Genomic DNA, 15,601 nt, shown 5'->3' on the forward strand with positions numbered 1-15,601 from the left:
TAGGCACGAGATGCAATGTCTTGCCGAGTTTTTTGACTGACTACTAATAACTAATCCTTGTTTGCTTTCGCCCTTGTTGCGATTCTTTTCTCTCGCCCTCGTTGCGATCGAGACCTTCCCTTTCTCTTGCCCTAGTTGCAATTGAGACCCTTGTTCCCGTAGTTAGTTGAACTACGTTTTGCTCTGATTCTCATTCCAGATGAGATACGTAGGCATAAGACGCGATGTCTTACCGAGCACACTTCTCTTTCACCCATAGGTAGCCGAGCTACGAAGACTCTGATTCTCATACTCAGATGAGATACGTAGGCAGTGGATGCGACATCCTTGCGAGTCATTTTCTTTCAACCTTTCTTTTAGCAGATAGTACCTTAGATATACCTACACCCTTTAGACTAGAACAACAAGATTGGATCCCATAGATTACTACGGATGCGTAGGGGTGCTAATACCTTCCCTTCGCATAATCCACTCCCGAACCCTAGATTTGGTTGCGAGACCTTGTCTTTTCCTTTCTTCAGGTTTTCTTCGATCATTTCCTTTCCCTCCTTTGGGATAAATAACGAACGGCGGCGACTCTTCTATTTTCTTTTTTTCGCCGATTGCTTTTTTCGCATCAGTTGCGACACCGAGCAAACCCAAAGCAACTGAAAAACCATAGTTTCTGTCACCTTTTAACATCTACAATCTGCTTAATGTATTTGTGCATAAAAAGCTGCATCTCTTTAATGTGGATGATTTTTAGTAATGATGATGGATGATATGGTTCGCTAATGTGATCACCATTGTAAATACTTTTTTGAGATTTTGGAGTTGGAGAATCTGGAAAATGTTAGTCAACATGTTCAAAGTATGAAGGAGATCGTCTCGTAGAATTGTCACTATGTGTCAGTTTGACCTTTTTAGCGGCACCCTTTGTTTTAACTGGTTTTAATGGTGGTTTCAAATCCATTGTTTCTGGATAGATAATCTTCCTTATCTGCTCTTTCATGTATAATTTAATGATGTCATCAACTTTAGAAAATGTCCCTTGGATTACTTCTCATTCGGTCATAGTAGTTATACTTGATTTATCATACTTCATCACACCATCATTAACAAATCAGAGCCTTTTATAGTGAGTGTAAACTTCATGCATGCATATCGGTTTATCAAGCTTCATCTTCTGTAAAATTAAACAAGCACATGGAAGAACATGTGTCTTCCTAAACGTATAACCATACTTTGAGCTATCTGAGCTTGTTTTATCCGCTTGCTTGGCTTCGTGAAAAATAAAATTCAATCCCACCTGAGATATGTTGCCAACCAACTATGAATAAATGATGTTATCTTTTAATCAGTGTTCTAATACAATAATGCTTTGATAAAAAGATGTTTGTATCTCATTATGTTGGTTTCATAGCATTTGGTTTCATACTATTTCCCAATCAATTCTTAAGTGTAGCATGTACGAATTCAACTTTGTTAGTTGTTGTATTGCAAAAATGTCTAACCTAATCGGTCCAGATACAAACAATTTTCCCCCTCACTTGGTCCAAAATAATACTCTTAACATATTTCAGGATATCTAGATATCACGCACACACCCTCCTGAAATGTATTACAAATTCAACATATAACTCCCTTCGGCACCACCATGTTTAATGTCATGTCTGAAACAAGTTCTTTCTCCTTCGAAATAAGGCGACATACATAGGGATGACCGGCTAGCTTGTCACTCAAGGTACGATTTTGTATACCAAAAAACATAATAAAGTTTATGTATCATTCGCCTTATGGTATACGCGCAATTTAAACGGACACTCACATTTTCTCGATCCGGTGTCATCATGTTTTAACTTCCTAGTCAGAGGTTGGTATGTGTCACTCCTTTCACATCTCATTGTTACAAATGCTTGTCTTCTATTAGAACAATTGCCATACCTTCCAATAACAGCGCAAAACCCTAATTTCTCGACCTCCACGCGGACCCACTATATCATATGTTCACGAACAATAAACTCTTGTTTATTTGTAAATTATACACTGAAATCTACCTCAATAATAACCAGTCTAGGACCGAGTTTAACACCATCTCAGTATTATAGAAAACCCCTTTTACCACGGTTGTAAAAGGTATACCATCACCACGGGCGTGTGACCGTTGTAATATACTAGGTAGCATGTTATTTATCACCGGAATTATTCTAATTAACCGTTATTAAATAGTTAAAGATCATGGGTTTGATTCCCATCATTTGTATGGTATATTATATTTGACGCGTTACTTATGACCACAGTCATCTGAATCAACTATGGTGAAATAAGTTTTTTTATTTTTTTTTATACTATTCCATATATACCCCTTATTTTTATGTATCTGTATTTTATACATATATTAAAAATCTAAATATTATTTAAATCAAAAGCCAAAAATATCATTTGCATTAAAAGGAAAAAAATTCATTTACATCAAAGCCAAAAAATATTATTTACATCAATCTCAAAAATATATCAAACATATATTACAAAATCATGTTTGATCAGCCTTTGCCTTAAGAGAATTGAAGCAAAACACCCAACTTTTACGAAGGTCTTTATAGTCGTTGGTGGGGAATGTTGTAGTGTCGGTAAACGTCTATATAAAAAAGTACAGAAAATTGAATATCACATGATTTGAAATAATAGAAAGCTTAAACATTAATATGTTATTGTAAATATTTATGACATATATAATATATACATTTTCCCAAGAATCAACAATGTCGGCAGAGACAATGTTTAACATGTGTTTCATGACATACCCACACTCGTATCCCTTTGGTTGCCTCCCCGTCTATAAATTTAAACATTTCATGAATATATAAACATGTGTGCGTGTAAATATATATATATATATATATATATATATATATATATATATATATATATATATATATATATATATATATATATATATATATATATATATAAATGCAGATTTTTTTCTAATATTGTTCAAGTAATAGTTTCGTTGCACAACCCTGTATATTGAAAATAATTTAAATATATTATGCTCTAAACAAATTACAAAGTCAAAGAAAATATTACTAAAAGTCTCATAAACATAAACTTACGTAGAAATGATAAGTTTCATGTTAGTTTCAAGTGGGTAATGTAAGGAACACAATATGGTTATCATATTCGTCCTAAGAGATATGATGATCAATTGTCAATGATCACTAAATAAAAACGAGCATATATAATTATTATTTTCTAAAACATAGAAACTAACTATAATAGATAAACCATAACTTCGAAATTACTCACGACTTGATAAATCGTGCTAAGGAACGCTCTTTCCCCCCTCACTTATTTGTGATCATATGTAATCTTCAATCATTTTTGGATTATTATTTGCCCATCGAATTCTATATGAATACAAGATGTCATAAATATTCAATTTATTTAATTCTATATAAACACAGTAAAAGTACCAAAATGGTTAAAAAAAATTAAAAATAAGTAAGGAAATACAAAAACTATAAATGTACCATATGTCATATTCAATAGATTTTATATTTACATGCACCAAACTTGTAATATCCCTACGTCCAACCACGCATTTCCAAAGAGAAAATTCCTTATATCTCTAGGATCAGAATCAAAGATCTCTATCTGTAGACAATGTTCTAGCTGAATAGGAATTAGGTCTTCGGCATCCATAATGTGTTCGAACAATGTGTTAATTTCATTTGTGGAAGGAGCAAATATCTCATTATGGATATCTGAAGGGGCGACTGAACAACTTCCTTTTGTGCTAGCACCACACACATTCTTTCAGGAAATTGATCATCACCATCTTCATTTGTATATTGTTGGATGGTTCAACTGATTCTCTGCATCATAATAATAACAGGAACACAAAACAGAATCAACACAATATATATCATACATTTCAGATAAAACACTATTCTCACATACCGCATAAAATTCTTCTAACTTTTCCACGTCTTTCATGCGCTTTTCTCGCTCCTCATCTAACTTTTCATCAAAAAAAAATCCTTTGTTATTCTAACGTCTTCTCAAAATGGTCAATCTTTTCCTTTTGCATTTGTTCGATGCTTTTTCTGGATGAACCATAATATAATCTTAGGTTGACGCCTTCTCCAACACCATGAACACGCCCACCATGCTCATCTATTTTGGTTGCTTCTATCAGTGTATCATGTCGTGGTTCTAGAACAAATGAACCTTCACGGGCCAACACAACCAACAAATCCTACACAACATGATGATATATATTGTTACTAAAGCAATTTAAATAACACATAACACATGCTCAAAAAATCCTACTTACAATTTTCTCAACAACTACTCTTAAGGCATTTGAGGTGTACTCTTCTTTTGGTCTTAGTCGAGCCATCTTCCAATTATCATGTCATGACGATGGAGATGGGTTGTGATGACGACTAATGGAGTCCTTATCTCCCATTTGTTACTTTTTCATTAATCATTATTTTCTGAAGTTTCATGTAACCCCCACGAGACAATCTATATGGATATATATTTTTTGCCTTATTTTGTTTTCCTACTTCACTTTTAGTCTGTTAAGCATAATGAAAATATGATTAGTATCTATAAATCATAAGCATAAAAATTATCAAAAAAATTATATTAGTACTAACCATGAATTTGTCAAAACGACGAAACTTCACAATTTTTTTCCAAACCTTCTTCGAAATATAATTGCATCTCACCCATGGACGCTCAAGACCAGGCTTAGGCTTCATAGTATAGTCACACATGAGTTGTGACTTAAATCCCCTCCAACTCCTATCAGCATAACTAATCCACCTTTTTTTCAACTTCGAATTATCGGTAAACTCAAAAGTCAACCACATTTACATCAATAAGTATGTATTAGAAATTATAAAAAGTGATACTGAATAGATGAAAATTAAAATTAATACCATAACATTTGTCCATATGCTATTTTGACATATGTTGGTTCTTCTTTCCAATCATCTATCAACATACTAACTTTGATATGTCCAAGGAACACAACATAACTCTTAAAAAGTAAAGAATAATCACCATTAACTACTCTATAAAACACATCAAACGCGATCGACAATTTGCGACCAGAGTTGTAGACTTTTATCAATTGAGCCATCATTGTGACACCTCTTCGTTTTCTTTTCTTTCCATCTTGAGAATCATTTGTATGAGTTTAGTCTATATAGGTTTCGTCACTACTAGATGAAGAAGACGACATCTATATGTTCAAAGACAATAATAAAAGATTAAATCAATCTTAACCAGACAAACGTGATCATACACATTCAACAACAAAACAACACACGACAATAACAACAACAACAATAAAAGATTAAAAAAATGTCTCTAATACACATTCAATAAATAACAATAACAACAAAGTATTAATCAAATGTGATCATACACATTCAACAACAACCTTAAACTTTCAACATCAACAACATAAATATAAACATCAACAACAATGGCAACTGAATAAGTAAAAAGTACGTAACGAAAATGTGATGAATAAGTAAAGAAGATTATGTTGTGAGATTTTTCGTCCTCCTCCTCTACAGTTCTTGAGAAAAAAAAAGGGTGTTGCCTTTCTCCTCGACGGTTTGTGAGTAAAACCGATAAACGATGAATGATGAAAATGATTGATTTGTTAGGTCACGCGCGTTAAACAAAACGAGAAATGAACGATGAACGATGAAATATGAATGTTAGGGTTGAAATCGTGTGTTGTTTCGTTAATGATCGATGAATGTTAGGGTTGAAATTGCCTCATTTTGTTTCTCAGTGGAAAAAATGGCAATTGAAGAGACATGCTAGTTAGCTGTGTTACTTGAAAATGAATAAGGGATACCACCACGGTCACATACCACAACCGTGGTGATATATAATTTACTTAATGAAATTTTACAAAGAAGCGCCAGTTTTTAACCTTTTAATTTTTTAAAACAAAATGAAAATTATATTACCATGGTTGGACTAACTAATTGTGGTAATATGTTAATAATTTTTAATTATAAAATAAAATAAAATGTTGGCGCCTGAGTTTATAGATATCACCACGGTCCTTCAAAGAACCGTGGTAAGATGGACGTTGTTGTATATATTTTTTATAATAGCGTCTGGTTTAACATCATCATTCACTTCACTCGATTTAACATCATTCTTCACTTTGTTCGATTTGACATTCATCCTCATAGTAGCTTTGAGAAAGATATTTGGGTGCATCATATCTAACACCAACAATAAGAGAAAAACATATTAAAAACTCAAAGTATCAGGCACATCCGGAGATGGATCTTCAAAACAAATGAAATTGAGTCCGAAGGATGCATATCCAAACTCAACTTTTATTTTTTCAACTCAAAAACCACATTAATGCAAGGAACGAGGAATGAAATGAATGAACTTTATCTTAAATTCATGCTTCTTTTACTCTCTTTGATGTGATGAAATATAAGAATGATGTTTTGGTGTTGAAAAGTTGATTGAGAATTAAAGAATTTTTTTCCAGGATTTTGAGAGTGAAACTCCGCTTGATCATGAGGAAGAAAAACATGCAATGTGGTGTTTTATTTAATTTTTCGCTTGACATTTATGGATATACAAAAACATCCATAAATTAAAACCTCATAAATAAGTACATGGGAAATAAGAATAAGAACAAAAATAATTTATTATAATTTATTTTTATCAAATTTACTATACAATTTAAGAATTATCTTGTAGTAAGGACTTAAAACAAAAGATTGTTTTAACAGAACTTGTATTTATATTAGATTTGGAAAAACAAATATAAATAACTTACACATAACTTTTTACCATTAACTTTCATATACTGTATTTCCACATAATCTATTTGTATTTTTTAAAAATTATATTCAAATAAAATATATTATTTATATTTTTATCGATGCATAGACGCTAATATATTTATTAGGAAAAAAGTAAATTTTGAGAGATAGTATGTTTTAGACGGAAATCTAGTGTGTGGTTGAAAATAGGTAAGGAATCCTATGTGTGATAATATTCTGTCTTTTCTCCGCAAAACAAACAAGTGTTTTGTATCCATCTTCTTTTCTTTTTTAACCACATTGTAACTTGTATCCAATTATATATACTACGTAGTACTTTTTTTAATTACCAACGTTAATGATTTCTAGTACTAACAAGAAAGAACATAGTAACACATTATTAGTATGTTACTACTGACAAAATCCACGTGCCCCACGCTTGAAAATTAAATTTGATCTTTGTTTCTTTTCTTGTGCTTGCGTACCGACAGAAACATTATTAGTAAATATCTACCTAACTATGAGACTGAGATCGATACTAACTAAAAATGAAACACACAAACAGTGAACAACACAAAATAAGGTTAATGAATCAATGAACTAATAACAACTGTTTGCTGTTTCTTTCCCATGGCGACAGATCAAGGAAAGACCACGCTTGATTCAGGTTGGTTTGCAGCTAGGTCCAACGAAGTACATTTCAATGGAACTCAACTCACCACCACTAACCCTCCTTCTGGAACCACCTTGCCATGGATGGAAGCTCTCGTGCCTGGCACGTGAGTGCTCTCTCTCTTTCTCTCTCTATGTAGCTGCTACTGAAATGCTGCATCGTGATTCTTGCATTATTGATTGCTTCGGGTTTAAGTGTTTTCTTTTTTTATTGATTTCACAGTGTTCTTGGAACTTTGGTGAAGAATAAACTTGTGCCGGATCCATTTTATGGACTTGGAAATGAGGCTATTCTAGACATTGCTGATTCTGGAACAGATTATTACACTTTCTGGTTCTTTACTTCTTTTCACTGTAAGCTGGTGAGATTTCTCCTCTCTCTTACTGTCAAATTTTAGGTTTTTTTTTTTTTTTTTTACTTTTTGGTAGTTCTTATTGCTTTGAAATCCATGAAATTGAATTCATTTTTCAAAATGTGGTTTCTGGTTTGGTAGTTCTTTTCTTTGAACTTTGGTGGATGTTGTTGCTAATTACTCCACCCTTGTAGTCAAGCAATCAGCATTGTGATCTGAACTTCCGCGGAATCAACTACTCTGCCGATGTTTATTTGAACGGGCACAAAATGGTTCTCCCGAAAGGAATGTTTCGGAGGCATTCTCTTGATGTTACTAATATTCTTCATCCGGATGGTAATAACCTGCTTGCTGTTCTTGTTCACCCTCCAGATCATCCCGGGAGTGTTCCTCCTCAAGGAGGACAAGGCGGAGATCATGAGGTCAGGAATTAAATTCATAGTCCAAGCTATTAAACTCTCAATTCATGAAAAAATCAAATATCAAGTCAAGTGGTTATTGACTTCTGAGATCTGTTAGTCATTTTTTTCCTTCCGGTTTTGTAGATAGGAAAGGATGTGGCTACACAATACGTTTTAGGTTGGGATTGGATTGCTCCTATAAGGTGACATTGCTATAAACTGTGTGGTAACACTAACATACTAGTATAACATATGGCACTAACAAAGTATGGGCATTTTCGGCATTATTTGTTTAGTTTCTGATTTATGAAGAGCTATATAAGGAAACTTTATCAGTAACCGACACAAGTATTGATTTGATTGCAGAGATAGGAATACAGGAATTTGGGATGAGGTTTCCATTTCTGTTACTGGGGTAAGTCACATGAACTACTTTAGTTCCTTCCGAAATATCTAGTATTTTTTTCATACACTTTAGTTGATGATACTTCCAACAGTTCTTTGGTGCGATGATTCTGGTTTCTGTGTTTGGTGCAGCCAGTTAAAATAATTGATCCCCACTTGGTGTCGTCATTTTTTGACAATTATAAGAGAGTATATCTACATGCAACTACTGAGTTGGAAAACCGAAGCTCCTGGACTGCTCAATGCTCGTTGAGTATCCATGTCACAACAGAGCTTGAGGGGAGCATTCACTTAGTAGAGCAGCTTCAAACTCAAACTATTTCGGTTCCAGCAAAGTCACGGATGCAATATACATTTCCCGAGGTCAGTGACAGCATTTATTCTGCTAAAGGCCTTGATCCGCATCCGACTCTTAAAACATGAGAAGAACTCTTATGCCATATTTCTTTCATTTGTTTCCCTAAGTTAAGAAAATGTGTAATCCTGGATTGACAACATTTTGAATCGTCGTTTTACTATCGATCCTGTTAACTTGAATAACTCGGGGTTTAAGTCTTAACACTTACTTTCAAGTTGTCTGAATTGGCAGCTCTTTTTCTACAAGCCTGATTTATGGTGGCCCAATGGAATGGGGAAGCAATCTTTGTACAATGTTGTTATTAGCATTGATGTTAAAGGATTTGGTGAATCTGATTCATGGAGCCATTACTTTGGATTCCGCAAAATTGAGAGTCATATTGATAGTGCCACTGGTGGGAGGTATGGTGGCTTGTTTCATCAATGTTTTCCTTACTAGAATTCATTCAAAATTTAAACTGTTTTCCTGCATGTATTTTTTGCTTCGTAGGTTGTTCAAAGTCAATGGCGAACCAATTTTTATACGAGGGGGTAATTGGATATTGTCTGATGGTCTACTTCGACTTTCAAAGAAGAGATATCACACAGATATCAAGTTTCACGCAGATATGAATTTCAACATGATTCGTTGCTGGGGTGGTGGACTAGCTGAAAGACCAGAGTTTTATCATTATTGTGATTATTATGGTCTTTTGGTACTACACCTTGATTCTTGCTTATATGTGTTGCTTAATACACTTTTCTTTTTTATAACTTGTTTCTGCGTATACTGCATTATGCTTATGAAGTTCAGTTCAATTGTTTCTGCGTATACTGGATTATGCTTACATTAGTAGAGTTTTGATTTTGTTAATTGATCGTGTCGCTGGTTTAAATCTTAAAGGTATGGCAAGAGTTCTGGATTACCGGGGATGTTGATGGGCGCGGTGACCCGGTATCAAATCCACAGGGTCCACTAGACCATGACCTTTTCTTGTTTTGTGCAAGAGACACGGTCAAGCTTCTTCGAAATCATCCCAGTCTTGCCCTCTGGGTGGGTGGAAATGAACAAGTTCCGCCAGCTGATATAAACGATGCTTTGAAAAATGATCTGAAACTTCATCCTTATTTCGAGCATGAAAACGAAAAAGGAAGCTTATCCACGAAGTTAGGGGATCCTAGTCAGTATCTTGACGGCACACGTATTTATATAGAAGGATCGTTATGGAGTGGATTTGCAGATGGGAAGGGAGGCTTCAGTGATGGACCTTATGAAATTCAAAACCCTGAAGATTTCTTCAAGGATAGTTTTTACAAATATGGATTCAACCCAGAAGTCGGTTCCGTGGGAATACCAGTTGCTGCTACTATAAGAGCGACAATGCCTTCAGAAGGATGGCAGATACCTCTGTTTAAGAAACTTTCCAATGGTTATGTAGAAGAGATTCCGAATCCCATATGGAAATACCATAAATACATTCCATATTCAAAGCCAGACAAGGTTCATGATCAGATTCAGCTTTATGGTGCTGTAAAAGATCTTGACGATTTTTGTTTGAAGGTAACAGAAAACTCTATCCACGATGTCACTCGTGATGCATTTTTAGTCTTCCTAGATTCGATGTTCTGTGGTTGATTTGCATTTTTCTTTACTTTTATCGTCTCAGGCGCAACTTGTTAACTTCATTCAATATAGAGCCCTTTTGGAAGGATGGACTTCTCGCATGTGGACCAAATATACAGGCGTGTTGATTTGGAAGACACAAAATCCTTGGACTGGTCTGAGAGGTCAGTTTTATGATCATCTACATGACCAAACAGCAGGTTTCTATGGCTGTCGATGCGCTGCTGAGCCAATTCATATACAGCTTAATCTGGCTACATATTTTATAGAGGTTAGTGTCTGAATTAAACTTCTATTTTGAGGTCCAGTTAAGCAAAGTTTCTTGAAGGTTTGATTATTCTGTATATATTTTTCTTAAAACAGGTTATCAATACTACATCAGAAGAATTGTCTAACGTAGCTATTGAAGTTTCGGTATGGGATCTTGAAGGAACATCTCCATATTACAAAACACATGAAAAACTATCTTTCTTGCCTAAAAAGGTAACACCTTTTGTTGAGATGAAGTATCCGAAGTCGAAAAATCCTAAGCCGGTCTACTTTCTTCTTCTCAAACTGTACGACATGTCAGACAATAGAATTTTATCTAGAAACTTTTATTGGTTGCATCTTCCTGGTGGAGATTACAAGTTATTGGAGCCTTATAGGAAGAAGAAAATACCTCTCAAGATAACATCCGAGGTTTTCATTGAAGGATCCACATATAAACTCCAAATGCATGTGCATAACAAAGCTAAAATACCAGACTCAAAAAGTTTAACATTCGAGCACGGTTCAACAGGTACACATAGAGATAGTTGCTTAGTTGCAGACTCGGTAGAAACTGTACATAACGGGGCTGGAAAAGGACAAGAAGTCGGCTGGTTTAAGAAGTTACACAGACACTTTGCAGGGAAAAGTGATGGTTCAAAGGTTTCTGAAATTAATGGATATGACATAGGTGTTGCTTTCTTTCTAAATTTTTCTGTTCATGCTTCAAGTAAGGATCGCAAAGAGGGAGAAGACACAAGAATTCTCCCGGTTCATTACTCAGATAACTATTTTTCCCTGGTGCCCGGTGAGGCCATGACTATTGATATATCGTTTGAGACTCCTCTGGGTGTCGCTCCTCGAGTGACTCTGAATGGTTGGAATTACCATGGACAAACCATACATGAGGCTCTTTAGTGATGTAACAGACAACTTTGATTACTTTAAAGGCATCGCGGAGAGCTTCACGAGTTTTGTTTTTTAAGTTTTCATATGCCTACATAGAAGAATTCATATTTTCGAGTATCTGTCGCGGATAAATAAGACCATGTTATTTTAATGTTTTCATTGTTTTGTTTATCAATTGGTGGAATAAAAAGGAAGGGTGAGATTCTCATGCCAAAGACCGTTCTTTCATTTTTAAAGTATGCTTTCTTTTACTTGTGTCCTTCTATTTAATGGAACACATCACCATATGAATACATGCAATGCAGTATAGTATATGATACAAGATGTAAGGTTTCTAAATTTAATTTTGAAGAAATACAAATTTACATGAATTACTTGAATAAGAACAAGTGTGAAAAAGCATCATCAATCAAGAACCATCAAATAGACTTCATGAAACGGTTAATCGAAGAGAAGACGCCTGCCGCTTTGTCAAGCAGACTCTGTCCTTGCTCTGACTCCGCATCTTCCTTGTTGTCAAATAAAATCTGCACCATTTAGTAGTATATGAATGCCACTGACCCTCTCTTTTCTTTCCTTGGGTTTTTTCATTTTAAAACCAGTAATGGCTATGAGTAATATCTAGCAAGATGTTAAAATTGAAGCTACTAACCTCAATATCATCGGTATCAGGCCGGCCGGCATATTCCTTTGCAAGCAAATATCTATTTGGCCTATCCTTGTCATCACTGAATACTTTCCACAATCTGAAAACCAGGAAGTAGATAAGAAATAATAGAGGGATAACCTTTACAATTCATATTTCGTGCAGTAAATTATCGCTACCGTCAAAATGGGAAATTTCACTTATATTAAGTTTTAATCTGATTTTAAACTTAAAGTTGATTTTTTATGGCAAGTTTTTGGATGGTCTGAGATTGGATTGTGCAGAGTTAACAATGGATGCAGACAATCTAAAAAGGAGCAAGTATTGTTGTTATTCACATACACTAATAAGCAATAACCCTTATGGGAAGGAATAAAAGACCATACCCGGGATAACACCGAAAGATTGCACCAAATGGCATAGGTCGCATATGATATACAGTTGTAAACTTGCTGTACAAACAACAAATGATCATAATTCAGTAGTCTGGATTAATAGAAACAAACCAATTCTTCTAAATAAAATGTATTGAGAAAGTACAAGAAAGGGATTCTTATTCAAACAGACGGTAAGTTACTAGCTTGAAGCGAACCACAGAATTTATCTAATGCTAGCTAAGTCTGTTTCCTAACTCAAAAAGACTTAAACAGATGTAAGATTGTCCTAAAAGAGATGAAATAACAAAAACAAGTATTCAACTTCAGTTGACAAAGATACTATTTCTTATAGTTGATTGAAATTTAGGAAGTAAATGATACCGTGTATACTTGGTTTACAGTTGAAACTTGAAACCAAACATATCTAAGCCTTTTGGAATGGAATGGCCTGGAAATCATACCTTAAAAAGTTGCGCCTTAACTCCCGTACATTAAATCCAACCCCGATATCCGCGCTATACAAACGGGGATTCCACATGATAAGGGGCCTTGGCTGCCAATATTTAAACAGTTTGAGCAGAAATTAAAAATATTAAAGCACATTACATGGAAATTTCTAAACTTGATGTAAAGTGACAATCTTGCAGTCTACAGATGCTCGAGAGTCGAGAATGACAAATATGAAAATTATCGTTAGTTCTTAACCCCTTGTCGTATTTTTTTTCCAGCTCTATTCTTATGTGGGAAATTGAATTAGAATCTAGTGACTAGAATCAGACACATAATAAGCTTTCACATATTGCTTTTCGTCATGATGAGGAAATTTCACCACACTGTGCAGTACATGGCTGTTTAAATTTCAGATATCATAAGAATCTCTAACAAAAAATTATTGCATTACAGATAGAACAGGAGAGAGTTCATAGACTTTACTGGATCATCGGAGAGAGTGGATGAAATTTTCTCTACATATTCTAACATCTGATAATCAGGAACAATCATGACCACTATCTCATCACCACTGTCTACAGGCTTTCGATCATTTAAGCTGGAGAAACAGAAAAATTAACTATACATGAAATAAGAATAGCGTGACAAAAAATACAGTGCATGAGTAAGAGTAAACATTAAAACATGAATAAAGCATTAATCTCTAGCTCTTTTGAAAGTTCTTTTGTAAGAGTGAACACTACAACAAAAGAAAACATAAAGCATTAATCAATATGGTGGCAGTCACCTTGCAAAACTAAACAAAGCATCTTTCCACCGATATTTTAGAAGAGCTGCAGCACCAGCATCCGGAAATACAGCTTTAACTTTCTAACAATCAAACTCATGAAACTTAGCAACAGAGTTTATATCAAACAATATATGAACATACACATCATAAGACCGGATTGAACATTTGAATTCGTCATGAAGCACATTATCATGGAAGTCAATATCAATATTTATAATACGAGCATCGATTTTGGATAATTGTGTCATGTCTTAAGTTTGTAACTATAGCATAGACATATCTTTTGTAGATCCTTAAGTGTAATGAATTTCGGAGGCTGCTAGCATTTTCATCGAATATTTTCAAGTTTTGTTTTAAAAGCAACTCATGTAACAACACATGCAATAGCTACAATAGCAACTCATGTAACAACACATGCAATAGCATCTTGGAGAAATACATTAGTAGGTCTACCAAAAGGAAAAGAAAAACATTTTGAATCCAGAAAATTCTTCATATCTTTTATGTGCTTTGAGTTCATAACTTCCAGAATAAGTCCCCAAACCTGACATTGTGTTTCTTTAATAAGTGTATCCAAGAAGACCCTCGACAATTCCCAAAGCTCCAACTGTGCGCCTTCATCATCTAAAAATTGCAGTTGAGGAATCAAAAGTTCAACCTGTAAGACAGTTAAAAAATTTAGCACACGCGAGATGGTGCACTTCGTAACTAAAAGGAAACAATTATTAACTTCGACGGAATATGATTCTGGTGTATGAGAACATACTATTGCTCTCATCCCTCCTGAAGATACAAATGATGCAGCAGCCTGACTTGATTGTATCACTGCACCCTCCAAGTCCGGAGGTAAGCAACTGTAAAACAGAAAGCAAAAAAGTTAAATTTTTTATACCCATTGGAATATGATTCACACAGATAATATCTAATTCTAGCATTCATGATTCTACTAACTTCCAATTGAAAAGATGATGCTAAGTGTGACGGGATCAAAATTGATTTACCTATCGTCTTCCTCGTTATCGTTACTATTAAGAGGAGTATCTGTGGTGATAGTTTCTAGTGAGGATGAAGCTTCGGCCTCTTGAGAAGGTTCGACTTGGAATTTCTCAAACTTGGCGCGAACTTTGGAGGTGGAGGTTGCAGAGCGAAGGGGAATCCCATTGTGGTTGTAGGTGGAGAGTTGAGGATGAGAGAACGATATGGAAAAGGGAGTGGGTGAGGTTGGGAGGAGTGTTGTGGAGTGGAACTGGAAGTTGCAGCAGGTTAAGCTCCGACAACCCATTTTCTGTTAACCTCTTTCTTACCCGAAGGCCGGGGATAATTCTAGTTATTGCAAAACAATTAAAATGAGACACTTGTTTTCACAATACATGCCATTTACAAAATTATTAAACAATTTCTTTTCCATATCTATTCCTTCTCACAAACCCTTCCCTCGTTGAAAATCTAAAAAATGTTTTTAAAGTTTAGGGATGTATTTATTTTTTTTTAAATTAAATACAAATGAATGAATCACTTATTTAATATTTAATTATAATTCGGAGTTGCATCTTCGAAAATATATTAGTAATTCAGAAATATAT

The 15,601-nt window shown here is 34.6% G+C and overlaps 2 protein-coding genes across 2 annotated transcripts; one reads left to right on the forward strand and one right to left on the reverse strand.

The window, feature by feature from the left end:
• Positions 1–7,275: 7,275 nt before the first annotated feature.
• Positions 7,276–11,970, forward strand: LOC127098294 (mannosylglycoprotein endo-beta-mannosidase). The gene is made up of 11 exons (XM_051036844.1): positions 7,276–7,585; positions 7,702–7,840; positions 8,026–8,253; positions 8,377–8,435; positions 8,599–8,647; positions 8,770–9,000; positions 9,227–9,396; positions 9,485–9,689; positions 9,878–10,534; positions 10,641–10,868; positions 10,961–11,970. The coding sequence occupies exons 1-11, from the start codon at positions 7,437–7,439 to the stop codon at positions 11,762–11,764; spliced, it is 2,919 nt and encodes a 972-aa protein (XP_050892801.1). The 5' UTR covers positions 7,276–7,436; the 3' UTR covers positions 11,765–11,970.
• LOC127098295 (uncharacterized) lies at positions 11,958–15,394 on the reverse strand. The gene is made up of 9 exons (XM_051036845.1): positions 15,020–15,394; positions 14,785–14,872; positions 14,563–14,676; positions 14,016–14,098; positions 13,712–13,826; positions 13,240–13,331; positions 12,788–12,853; positions 12,408–12,501; positions 11,958–12,282 (listed from the first exon to the last, which is right to left on the reverse strand). The coding sequence occupies exons 1-9, from the start codon at positions 15,298–15,300 to the stop codon at positions 12,175–12,177; spliced, it is 1,041 nt and encodes a 346-aa protein (XP_050892802.1). The 5' UTR covers positions 15,301–15,394; the 3' UTR covers positions 11,958–12,174.
• Between the last annotated feature and the right edge of the window lie 207 nt (positions 15,395–15,601).

The sequence above is a fragment of the Lathyrus oleraceus genome, chromosome 6, assembly GCF_024323335.1.
Source record: "Lathyrus oleraceus cultivar Zhongwan6 chromosome 6, CAAS_Psat_ZW6_1.0, whole genome shotgun sequence".
NCBI lineage: Eukaryota > Viridiplantae > Streptophyta > Magnoliopsida > Fabales > Fabaceae > Lathyrus > Lathyrus oleraceus.